This window comes from Talpa occidentalis, unplaced genomic scaffold (assembly GCF_014898055.3).
Source record: "Talpa occidentalis isolate TD23 unplaced genomic scaffold, MPIMG_talOcc4v2.1 talOcc4.17, whole genome shotgun sequence".
Lineage (NCBI taxonomy): Eukaryota > Metazoa > Chordata > Mammalia > Eulipotyphla > Talpidae > Talpa > Talpa occidentalis.
The window spans coordinates 53,028,147-53,040,306 of NW_023601754.1; the positions used below are offsets into that span (position 1 = coordinate 53,028,147).

Sequence of the window (12,160 nt, forward strand, 5' to 3'; positions counted from 1 at the left end):
GGAAGGGACGGGACCGCTGCTAAAAGTCGCCACTGCTGCTGGATGGCCCTGGCCTTGTGGCGTGGACATTCCCGGGGGTGGACTGGAGTTTCTTAGACTCAATGAGGAGCCTGTGGCCTTGTGACTGGGCTTGGGCATCTTCCCCACCCAGAGCTACAGGCTGGGGCTGATATCCTGGGGACCAGCTCCCTGAGAAGGCCCTGGGGGGCGGGGGGCTCACTCTGGGGAGCTCACTGTCCAAGGGCTCTGATGGCCACCACACCAAGCACCTGGTCCATCACGGGGAAGAGTCTACCTGGGACAAGCCCCGAGGGCCGGACCAAAGACTAGTCCCACCTCCACCTTCCCAGCCACAGGGACATCATGGAAAGGACAGCCTAAGCCCTATCAGGAGATGACCACTGCTTTTCCTTCCATTTTGATGCAGCTAGAATCTTCCTACTTGAAGCAGCGACCAGGCACAGACCCGTAGGGAGTGGCCACCAGCTTGCAGCCCTGCTGCAGCCCACACAGCTGCACTGGCCTCTGCCTCGCCAGCTCCGTGGACTGGACAGTGCGCCCCACGGACGAGAGCTGAGCGAGGCTGGGGACGTGCCCCATGAGCTGGCGCTGCTCTGGCTTATGCTTTCCCACTGCCTGCTGAGCCCCCTGGGGGCCCCCTCCGCCCCCCACCTGGGGTCATGAGGCACAGAGATGCAGGTGGCTCGCTGCAGGTCACTCCGCAAGCACGGGGCCCAGCAGGTGCCGGGGCCTCGCCGGCTCCCGGCTCTGGACTTTGCCAGCAGAGCCTGCGAGTCGCGACAGGCAGATTCCGTCCGAGACGGAGCGGCGGCTGGGGTGGGAATGTTTGGGGAAGACACTGTTACGCTGCAGTGAAAACGCACGATTTGATCTTTAAACACCAGGAGCGGATGTTTTATAAACGTAAGCAGCGCCATGCTGCACGCTCTTCGGGTCCTGCTCCCCCGCGAGGACGCCGGCCAGAGCCAGCCATCAGGGGCAGGGCGGCCGCAAAGCTTCTCCTTGGAACCCGGGGGGGACTCGCCGTCACCCACTGGCCGCCTGAATGCCACTCTCTTTGGAACACGAGGGCGTCGAGCCTTCCCTCGAGGGACGGGCCAGGGTCTGCCCCGCTGGCCTGCCACCCCGGGGCTGGGAGGCGTGGGCTCTGGGCACCCGGGGCCAAGGCTCTCTCCGCCGTGGGACTCGGCCTCATGGGCGGCGGCGATTCCCGCCCAGCTCTGGCGACCACCCCCAGACGAGATGAGGTCAGTGTGGTCAGCTTGGCGAGCGCCCTGACCACGCTGCTGGGTGGGGCGTCCACCCAGCATCCAGATCAAAAAATGCTTTAGCAGACACCAAACGGTCGCCTGGCAACGGAGGGCGACTCAGACACCAGAGGCCAAGGGAGCGGCAGCAGAGCGGCCTGTCTTTCCCACCTGGGGGTCAGGCGAGTCTGGGGGTGACAGCGCGGGGTGGGGGCAGCGCCAAAGCCCTCACCTCCTCCTCCTCGAAGCCTGTGAGGTCCCAGTGGTAATTGAGCCGCATCTGCTTCCGCTTCCAGTGCTCCATGAAGGTGGCGGCTGCAGGCGGAGGGGAGAAGACAGTCAGCTGGAGACACGCGCTGTCCTCCTTCAGCGTCCCCTCAGCACCGCGAGGAAGTGCTGGGCTAAGTACTTGTGTGACCTGACCGCTCGGCCCCCGGCCACCCGGAGACGGTCCCTTTCCCACGTTATACAAGGGCAAGCTGAGGCCGGGAAGTCCGGGTCGGTGCTCAGCCAGCCTGTGCTCTCCACCATCCTGCTCCCTCGACCTTGGGGCCCCAGGTCACAGGTGGGGGACTGGAGATGGACAGAGTTGGGGGTGGGCTGAGTCCACTCACTCGGCCTCAAGCCCTGAGGGGGCGGCTGAGCTGCTCTACCCTGCTTCCGATTCCCGACAGACCAAACACGGCCAAAGGCCCCCTCCTCCAGGAAGCCTCCGGTCATCCCCTTCATGTTTAGAAAGAAGTCAACCCTTCTGGGGACCTCTCTTGCTCATGCTGTCCACACTGCCTCCTATGACCACCCCGGGGCCCTGTCTAGTTGTGTGTGGAGCAGGGACGGGGTCTCACTCACCCGGTTCCCAGCACACAGCCCAGTGCCCCCCAGGGAGCCTGGGAAACGTAGTTCCCCATGACCCAGCTGTACAGGGAGGCCCCCCACTGGCAGGGACTCAAGCACCAGGGAAGAAGGACGTAAGGATGTGAGGACACTGACTTTCTCCTCTACTCCAACCTCCCTCTGGCCGTCCAGGGAGGTCAGCCCGTGCCCCGCCTCCGCCCTCCTGGGGGGCCCGACCACTGTCTCCCTCCCTCCATGGAGACGCCTCCTATCAGACCTGGGCTGAAGGGCAGAGCGGGCTGGCTGCACCCCACCTGTCTACCTTTCCTGCCCTGGCCGTTCTGTGTCCCTCCATCCCCAGGCACCCCCACCTCCCCGAGCTCACCCCCTCCACTCATCAGCTTGCAGCGTGGCAACTAAGAGCTGCTTTGAAGGACTTCCCGTGGTCCACACTCCGTGTCAGAGTTTCACCAACAGGAGTTAACCTAATCCTCGCGCTAACGCCGTGCGGTAGGGCTGGTTTCCATGTCACACGTTTACGGAGGATTAAAGGCCACGCCCAAGGTCAGCTGCAGACTGGCTGCAGAGACGCAGCTTGACCGTAATTCTGGTGCCCCCCCGCCCCAAGTCTACCCTGAACCACGATAAGTGACCGACCTTCTGCACAGATACTTGATTTTCTTGAAGGGGATAAGAATCGTGGTTATAACAAGCAGTCTGATAATTAGAGTCTGATAAATACAAGTCTGGTGAAACTCGTATTCCCATTTTATGATGAAGAAACAGAGGTGCAGAGAGGCTAAGTAAATTCCCAAGGTCGCTCAGCTAGGCAGCTGGTATCTGAACCCAGGCATTCTCGCTCTAGAATTTGTTCTGTTAACTGTCCTAAGAAATACAGGGGTTCCCTCTCAGAGCCATCTGTAGGTTGGCTAGAACAAAGACTGGATCTGTGGTCAGTCTGGTGGCTGAGGAGCGGAGAAGGTACACAGACGAGACTTGTTGGTCTTAGCTATTTAAGAAATACGGGTATTTTATAAAACATTATTAATGTCTTCCCTTTCCTGTAAACATCAGAAGCATTGACATCAGAGGCTGAAGCTAGGAGTGACGATCCATTTGTCGAAGTTTGGGGATCCCTTCCCTGCTTGGCCACAGACTCCACCAGGCCCTAATGCCTGGGTGGTGTGGCGCAGAGTTAGACATGCTTGTTTCAGAGCACAGGGGTAGAGGCACGGAATTCAGGTCTGGCCGGCAGGGAAGGAGCTGTGCGGGCTCGCACCGAGCTCAGGGGCCAGTCCTGAGACCTCAGATCAAAGCCGTGTCCTGACCTACTTGAAAATTCACCTTTTATCGGCTGCACAGAGAAAGGAAGACAACCGAGTGTCCATCCTTCTGGCTCTGCTCCTGCCCCTCCCCCTTACAGCAGCCGGTGGGCGCGGAGGGGGCGCTGGGGCTGGGAGATGATCCCAGCCCTTTCCCTGTGGTTCCCAATAATCCGTCAACGTGCTGCTCCACCAGACATTACTCACGTCTGGCCGACGTCAGGCAGCAGGCTGGCGCCTTCCAGGCTGCTCCTCCTTTCATCCTTCCCCAGCCCTCGAGGCGGGGAGAGGCACCCTTTTATAGATGGGTAAACTGAGGCTCCAAGGACTTAGGTAATGGGTTAACAAACAGCGAAAACCTGGACCAGATCGGCTGGGACTAAGGGTAGCGGCTTCCTGCCCGTTTGAGGGCGAGCCTGTGCCCAAATCGGTCCAGAGCATGAAAGAAACGAGGGGGTCCACAGAAGGGGGCCAGAGATAGGCCCCCCAGGCCCAGAGCAGGGGCGGCGCAGCCCGGGGTGCAGAGCGGAAGGGGCGCAGGTCAGGGCAGAAGCCTTGGCTTCCGCTTGCCAAGCATCTGCTTGAGTGACACCACGTCAAGTGCACACATTGCTGCAGCGGCGCCCGGAGGTGGAGGGGAGTGAGAGACGCTGGGTCCCCAGGGAGCAAACCCCGGAGTGGGCCTGACACGCGGCAGCCGCCCTGCGGGCCTCGGTCTCCACGGCTGAACCGTGGGCCTCTGGGGCTCCCCGTGAGTTCCTCGCAGCAGAGCACCGGCCCACATGGGGTCCGGGTCCGCAGAGGACCCTCTCATGACCTGCTGAGCCTGCGCAGGGACAAACAGGCCGCGGCCTCCACCTGCTGCCCTTCCCGGGCCAACAACCAACAAAAGGGCTCTGTTTCCCAGAAGAGCCCCGTCGGGGGCTTTCACAGGGGCTTGCCCCAGAACAACCGCACCTCCTGCCCCAGCATGGGCCCTGGAGCTTGCGACAGAAAGGGGGGCCGTCCCCAGCCAGCCCCCCATGCCACCGTGGTCCAGGTGTGCAGGGAAGGCAAGGTGGGACACCCCGACTCGCGCCCTCACCTCCCGGCGGCGGCCAGCATCTTACCCCAGAGGGCCATGAAGACGGAGAAGAAGACCGTGGCCGGGTTATCGAAGAGGTGGCTGGCCCGGGCGGTGGCGCAGGCCGAGCTCATCCTCCAGTAGCTGCAGGTCTTGTCGCAGAGGGGGCACATGGTGATGTTGTAGCTCTGGTCGCACATCTCCATGCTGCAAGACAGCGTGGCCTGCAGTCTTGCCCGCCGGCCCGGGCCCAGCCCCCAGGCACCTCACAGGAGGGAGGCTGGGAGGGCGGGTGCACCACAGGCTGGGCCCCGGCCCCCATCAGGGTTCTCGCCTGGGCCACGCCCACCTCTGTGCCCGGCACCAGCTCAGACGGCTCAGGGCTCAGGACCCCATGCTCACAGGCCCGTGTTAGGCTCTGAGCAGTGCCTGGAAACTCCAGTGACTCCTGAGCTGACAAGGCCCCACATCGTGCTGCAGTGTCTGCGGTGCCTGGTGCAACCCAGCGGACCAGCTGCGTGGCCCAAAGGGGCAGAGGGATTGCAGGGGCACCTGGCAGCAGCCCCCACAGCCAGCAGGAGAAGCAGCAGCCCCTGTGTCTCTAACTGCCTCTAATCGCCCGCTCTCTAGGTCTCCCCATCAGGGGAGGGACACACGTCCTCCTGAGCTGGCCTCAGTGCTCTGTGCACCCCGGGGCACGCCATAGGGCCGCTGGCCTGGGCACAGCCTGGTGCCAGTCCTGGATGTTCCTGGGTAGTCTGGATGCAGGAGAAGGTGCAGAATGGAAGGTCGCCCGGCAGCCGGGCGGAGGAACGTGAGCACGAGCTGCCCTGCTGGGGTGAGACGGGGCCTTGGGGATGCTGGCCCACCCTGCCCAGGCTTGGGTGCTGCAGAGCAGCACACAGGTGTGGGGCCAGAGTGCAGAGCCTCGGGGGGATGCACAGATGGACGGACGTGACGCCCCCTCTGTCCTCTTTGCCTCGCGCTCGCTCTGCCGTGCCAGCTTCAAAGGTGGTCAGTAGAGTGAGCACGGAGTGTCCTCTGGCCGCTGGCCCGCCTGGGAACTGTCAACCCTATCTGCACGGATGAGGAAACAGCCCAGAGAGGGAGGCAAGTTGCTCGGGCCCCACAGCAGACAGGGCTTTGTGCCCAGTCTCTGCATCTGTGAAGCTCAGGGGCTGGCGGGGCTCCCCCGGGTGGTGAGCGGCACCTGGCCTCACTCCACGGTTCCTGCCCTCGCCGCCCCGGTCTGAGTCCTGCACCTGCGACTCAGTTTCTCCTTCTGGAAGATGAGAGGGCCGGGAGGTCCTCCCAGCTCTGGCAGGCCTGAGGGCTCCCCTCCTGCGGACAGGGCGGTGGCATCGAGCTATAAATAGCCCAGGAGGGAGGGCTTCCTCCGGTCAGATGGTTATCTGGGAGCAGGCTCTGGGCTATTGTCCTGGGCGGCTGTTTTGTTGCTAGTCTGGACGCTCGGCCTTTTGTGCAGACCACGGCTGGGCCAGCGAGGGGCTCCGAGGGGCTCTGTCCTGCCCCACAGGGCTGACAGCTCAGTCTTCCCCTTTCTCTACTTCCCCAAATGTTTGTGTAGGACTGTGTGTCCGCGTGTGCAGAGTGGCGTCCGCAGGGGACACGCAGCAGTGAAGCTGGGCCGAGGACGGGCCCCGGAGCATCTGGGAAGCGTGTGTGTACACACATGTGCAAGTGAGGCAGCGTGCATGTGTGCCCTGTGAACGTGCATGTGTGCACATATGGGAGTGCCACACCAGCACGGCCATGGGGGCTTGTGTGAGCCATTCGTGTACATGTGCACATATGTGCATGCATGTGCGCACGTATAAGTGCATGTACAAGTCAGCACATCTGTGTGTACATATGTGTGCACACATGCGAGCCAGTGTTCAGGTGTGTGCATGCATTGTGTGCTGGTGTGTGCACACTGACATGTGTGCACATGTGCATGTGGTCACATGCACCGTGTGTTCATGTCACATATACAATGCTCATGCGAGCCAGTATTTTTGCATGTGCATGTGTGTGCGCATGTGCATCTGAGTCTGCTGGCTAGGGTTTGAATTAGCTCTGCCACTTGTGATCTGTGTGGCCTTGGGCAGGTTACGCAAGCTGCTTGGGCCTCAGTTTCCCCAGCTGGACCCTGGGGATGCTGAGGATGAGGACCACCCATGTGGTCACCAGGCCCGAGGGTGGGGGCCTGGAGCCTGAGAGTGGCCAGTGAGGCCAGGGTGGGCGTCGGCCTGCTTTGAGCCCACGGCTGGCCCCAGCCGTCCCACCTGCCAGCGCCAAGATCCCAGGCCAGACAAAGCCCCTTTTCTGCTGTTTTGAAACGCTCCACCTTTCCCTCACCACCTTCAGCCAAAATAAAGAGCAGGGACGGGAAGCCTGTTCCTTGGCATGGGCAGTGGGGTGGGTCGTGGGCGGCCTCCGCAGGGGCAGGGACACTGGCTTCCCCAGCCCTGGACAGAGTGGCCTCGGAGGGGCACACACCTCCCGCGGCTCCAGCCTTCTGCCAGTGCCCAGGGCCTCCAGGCCCGGCTCAGGCACCGTGTCAGGATGTCAGCGCCTGGGGCGGAGCCTCCGGGCCAGGTCACTGACTTCCCCTGCCCTCCCGGAGAGGAAGGAAGGAAGATGAGGAGTTCCCTGGGGCTCCCGGGGGCTCCCCACCATTCACTGGCCACTTCCCTTGGAGTTAGAGCCCCACCAGGTCTGGGCAACGCTAACCTCCACAGCCCACCAAGCTCGGCAGCCTCATGCCACAGCAGCAAACAGGACAAGCTTTCTCCTGCCGTGGCCAGAACCACCCTGGAGGGTCACAGACTCGGTTCCTTTGCTGTGACTCTGGGAGGGAGACGCCCCAGGCGTTCCTCACATGTACCGCGGAGCCATGAAGACACGTTTCTTTGACACATGGCTCGGGGCCTGCTGGCTAGCTGGAGGGGGAGCTTCCCAGGCCACGCCCCTCTTGGGACACCCCCTCAGGTCGTGAAAGACCCCAGCCGGCGTCCTGGGGCTTTGCCAGGAGATGCCTGCTCCCGGCCTCCGCACCTGGAGACGCAGGCGTCACCGTGGACGCTGTCCTCGAGGGAGGCGGCGGTGCTAAGCAGATGCAGGACTAGCAGATGGAGGACACCAGCGGGCCAGGCCAGGGGCCTCAGGCACGACAGGACAGGGTGCCTGGCCTGTGCTCCGGCTGCCATATTGGGGACCCCAACCCCCACGGGGCTGGCCGTCTCTGGGGTCTGGGCCTGCTTCCGATAACCCCCTTGTGTCAAGTCTGTGTGCAGACCAGTCTGCGTCCCTTGCTGGCCTCTTACGGCCAGAGAGCTTCCCTGTCACAAAAATGACTAAAACTTAAAGGGGAGAGTAAACCTCAGAGAGCCCAGAGGGTCGGACACGTGTCCATCCTTCCTCTGCCTCGGTCCACCCTGCTTCTCCCTGGTCCCGAGAGGACATGTGGCCTTTGCACGGCTGTCAGACCCGTGGGCTGCACGTCCTGCCCTGGCAGCGGGGGCGAGCGGGAGGCAGTGGGGGCTGCAGGCGAGGCAGACGAGGCTCCCGGCAAGGGGCTGTGCCTACCTGGGGATGTTCTCGTCCACCGTGGCGCAGCCATACAGGAAGACGATGATGCCGACCAGGGAGGCGGGGATGAGCATCTGGGTGTACACACCCAGCCAGGCGAAATACAGGCCGATCTTCTCCCCAAAATACTTCCTGGCCATGGGGCAAAGCAGAGGCAGCTCACGCTGGTGCAGACCGGGGCGGGGGGGGGGGCAGCCCCGCCCTTCTGCCAGCACTGGTGGCCCCGCTTGCCACCAAGGGGCAGCAAGAGGGTGGGGCTGGGGACAGGAGACAGGTTTGGGGGTGCTCTCTGCATGCCAGTCCCTTCTCTCTGGCCTCAGAAGGTGGGAGCAATCCCCCTCCCTTGCCGCCATGCCCCAGGGGTGCTGGCTCCCTCCCAAGTCCTGCTGAGTTTGGGCGGGAGGGAGCTCAGGCCTGGAGGCTCCTGGGAGCCGGCTTCTCTTGAGCGCTGGTATCCGAATGGGCTCATGTGCATGCCCGGGGCTGAGCCCCCGGCAGGGCCCCCTGGACACTCACATCTACTCTGGCTCCCCCTCCTGCACCCCGCAGCCTGCCCGGGAGTGACTGCTGAGGGGTTCCTCTCACTATGGCCACGCAAGCACCCCACGCATCACTCAGCCCCAGGGGTCAGGCTGCAAGTCGGAGGATTTGGTGAGGTTCATGGCAAGAACCGTCCCCCAGTGGACTGGAACAGACTCGCATCCCCCGGGGAACCCTGGGTGCCACCAGCTCCACCCTCAGGTCCAGACAGGTTCCCAGGTACTGAAGAGAAACCTGGGGCTCAGTGTGGGAGAAACACGGGGCTCACTTATCAGACTGACGCCCCACCAGGGTCTGGCCCCCACGGCCTCTGCCTGGGGCCACGCCCTTACCTGACCAGGTCGATGGGCTGGTACTTGTAGAAAACCCCGTAGCTCGCCCACTCTTCGTACAGGAGCTGTGAGAGCAAAGGATGCGGGGCTGGTGAAAATTTGCTCACAGTTTGCCCCCAGAATACAGAGCTGTGGGGACCCTTATGATGGGGTCTCAGCCCAGAGCTACATCACGCCTTCGATCAACAAACACTCAGCGTCCACCAGGTGCGGGCCGCTGCTCCCGTTCTGGCAGGAGGACGGGCGTGAGAGCTGGGCGAGGCCTCGCGGGGCCGCTAAGCGTCCTGGAGCACCCATGTGCCCTGCGAGCGGAGCTGGAGGCAGCTGGAGGGGGTTCCCCGAGGAAGAAGGAGCCGGCGTTGTCAGTGGAGAGGAACAAAAGGCGCCTGGCACGCTATGGAATCCTCCACCTCGCGACCGGAGCGGGACGGCGCTAAACCGGCTGACGCCGCGAGCCGTTCCGTGGGGCGCTCAGCCCCCCAGCAGAGCCGGCCTCTGTCCCAGGGGCAGGGACCACCCACTCCAGAGCGGACACGCCAGGGTGAGGGGTCCGGCGTCTCGTGGAGGCGACGAGGGCTCGGCGCTGATCTCCTGAGAGGGGCCACAACGGGGTGGAGGGGCGGGAGGGACGCACCCGCGGTGCCCAGCTCTGGGCTGGGTGCGAGGAGCTGCGGCGGCGCCTGTACGGACACGCCGGCCGGCCCTGGCACATGGCTTCCCGCGGGCGCCCGCGGCCTTCCCAGCCCTAACTCACAGCCCAGGCCACGCGGCTGGAGCCCCTGGCCCGGGCCCCGGCCACCCGTCTCTGCCGGGTCAGACGAGAAGCGGGCAGGAGGCGGGCAGGGATGCCCGGGAGCACCCCACGGCCCCCGTCTCTTCTGTACCCGGCAGCCTGGTTGGCTCTTTCCTATTATCTGTTAAAGTCTCAATTCCTGGGTCTCCCGGACATGCGGCTTCACGTGGCCCGGCGCCCTGTCAGGGCTGCGTGTCTGCGTCCCTCCAGAGGCGGGGTCCCTGACCCCGCGTGGCTTTTGGGGAAGCAACTGAGGTTGAGTGAGGCCGTGAGGGCCAGGTCTGAAAGGACAGTAGCCGGAACCCAAGAGGAAACCCCGAGCGCCCGTCCCCTGCAGCAGGGCAGGCCCAGGGAGAGGCAGTGTCTGCAGGCCAGGAGGCTGGCCCTCCGTGGACACCAGCCCTCCATGGACACTGGCCCTCCACGACACCGGCCCTCCGCAGACTCCAGCCAGCCCTTCATGGAAAACAGCCCTCCATGGACACCAGCCCTCCATGGACACCGGCCCTCCATGACACCGGCCCTCCACAGACACCAGCCCTCTGCGAACACCAGCCCTCCTTGGACACCAGCCCTCCATGACGCTGGCCCTCCGCGGACACCAGGCCTCTGCAGACACTATGACCCGTACTGTGCCCCTGGACCGGGTGGCCAGCTGTGACGCCGGGACAGCAGCCGCTCTGGCTGGGGAGCCGGAACGGCAGGCGACTGTCCTTCCTCACGGCAGCGTGAGCCCAGGTGGCGCCCGGGGTGTGGGCAGCAGAGGGAGGGCCGGGTTGTCTCAGGGTCCGCTCACGCAGCAGGGCTGGCGAGGCCACCGTTTCGCGCTGAACTGGGGGGCAGTCAGCACCACGGAGACTGCACAGGCCCCAGGCCCGGCAGGGCCAACACCGAGGCTGGGCGGCCCCTCCCCCGAGCTGCGGTCAAGCGGCAGGTTTAGGCCAGCCATGGGGGTGGAGGGGAGGCAGGAGGGAGGGGGGACAGAGGGGAGGAGGGAGGGAACAGAGATGGGGGAGGGGCAGGAGGGAATAGGGGGGGGGAGGAGGAGAGGAGAGGGAGGAGGGCCGGGGGCTCTGGCAAGGGGGGGCTCTGAGGGCCGCGGCCGCAGGCGTGGCAGACCAGCGGGCCGGGAGGCGAGGCCGTGTCTCTCTGGCCACTGTTCCCAGCCGCCCGGCGGCCACGGGGGCCCGAGCCACGGGCAGACCCGACGGCCGGGGCACGCCGGGCTTTCCACACAACCCCCTTTACTGGATGGGACCCCCCTCGCCAAGAGCACCCGGCAGCGGCCCCCAAGCAAGTCCAGCTCCAGAGCTCCCGGGGCCCTTGGCCGCCCCGGGGTGAGCGGGGGAGGCCGCGGGGCTGGGTCAAGGAGACCCAGAGCCTCCGGCACCCGCAGCTGGGAGGGCGTGGACGCGGGTGCGAGCCAAGGCACGGTGGCCGCGGGACTGGGCCGGCCAGGAGGGGTCGCCGGTGTCCGGGGGACGCACCCCCAGGAGGAGGAAGGGCCCGGCGAGGGCAGAGCAGGCCGGAAGGACGCAGGGCCCCAGCAGCCCGCGGAGGGGACGGCGCTGCCCCGGGCACAGGCGGGGAGCTCTGCAAGTCCCGGGTCGCAGGCGAGTGCCAGATGTTCCACTAAAAATAACCAAATATGTCACTTCTGCGCTGAACCAGATAGCATCTTCAGCTGGCGTCCCGGGCGGGCAAGTCGCTTCCAGCACCAGAGGCTAAAAGCGCGGGGCTGGGCGGGGGCGGCGCGGTGGGGGGACAAGGCCGCTATTGTGAGGTTCTCAGGGAAGCGCCCCCACCGCCCCATGGGGGTACAGATTGGGGTGGGCAGGACGAGGGGCTGCGCCTCGAGGCCAGGAGGCCTGGCCTTGCTGGGGACTGACAGGGGCCAATGTGGGGGCCCAGGAGCAAGCAGGAAAGAGCCTTCCTGAACGGGGCGCGGAGGGGAGAAGCAGGGCGGCAGCCAGGGCTGGGGAGCAGACCCCGCGTCTGGGTGGAACAGACACAGAGGCTAAGAGGCTCACTCGGTGTTTCCCCAAGTGTGTCCCGTGGGACACTAGCTCAGGAACCTTCCACTAAAAAGGGCCCCGGATCAAGCAAGTCTGAGAAACACTGGCCCCACCGTGCAAACGCGTCCCGTGTTGGGGGCGGGCCATGGGGGGCGGCCAGCGCTTCCCAAACCCATCTGCCGGCAGAGTGCAGCACAGGCCAGCCTGGCAGAAGCCATCTGGGGAGACAGGCTGTAAGCGGGTTGGGGGGTGCGGTGGGGAGGCCGGGCTCTGAGCAGCAAGGCCCCTCGTGACATGCTCTCGAGAGCCCGCCTCGCGCTCTCGGGGAGCCAGAGAGAGAGCAAAGGGGGCTCCCCACCTTCTCCCACGGTGGGGCGCAGAGGTGAGATGGAGAGGGAG

The 12,160-nt window shown here is 64.6% G+C and overlaps 1 protein-coding gene across 7 annotated transcripts in view; it reads right to left on the bottom strand.

Moving 5' to 3' along the window:
- ANO1 (anoctamin 1) overlaps positions 1-12,160 on the bottom strand; it is a 55,589-nt gene that overhangs the window by 21,889 nt on the left and 21,540 nt on the right. For all 7 annotated transcript variants that reach the window (XM_037517412.2, XM_037517410.2, XM_037517415.2 and 4 more), the window contains 4 exons: positions 8,954-9,018; positions 8,079-8,213; positions 4,534-4,694; positions 1,501-1,583 (listed from right to left, as the gene is read on the bottom strand). In XM_037517412.2, coding sequence (XP_037373309.1) covers positions 1,501-1,583; positions 4,534-4,694; positions 8,079-8,213; positions 8,954-9,018 — 444 coding nt within the window. The remainder of the gene's footprint in view (positions 1-1,500; positions 1,584-4,533; positions 4,695-8,078; positions 8,214-8,953; positions 9,019-12,160) is intronic.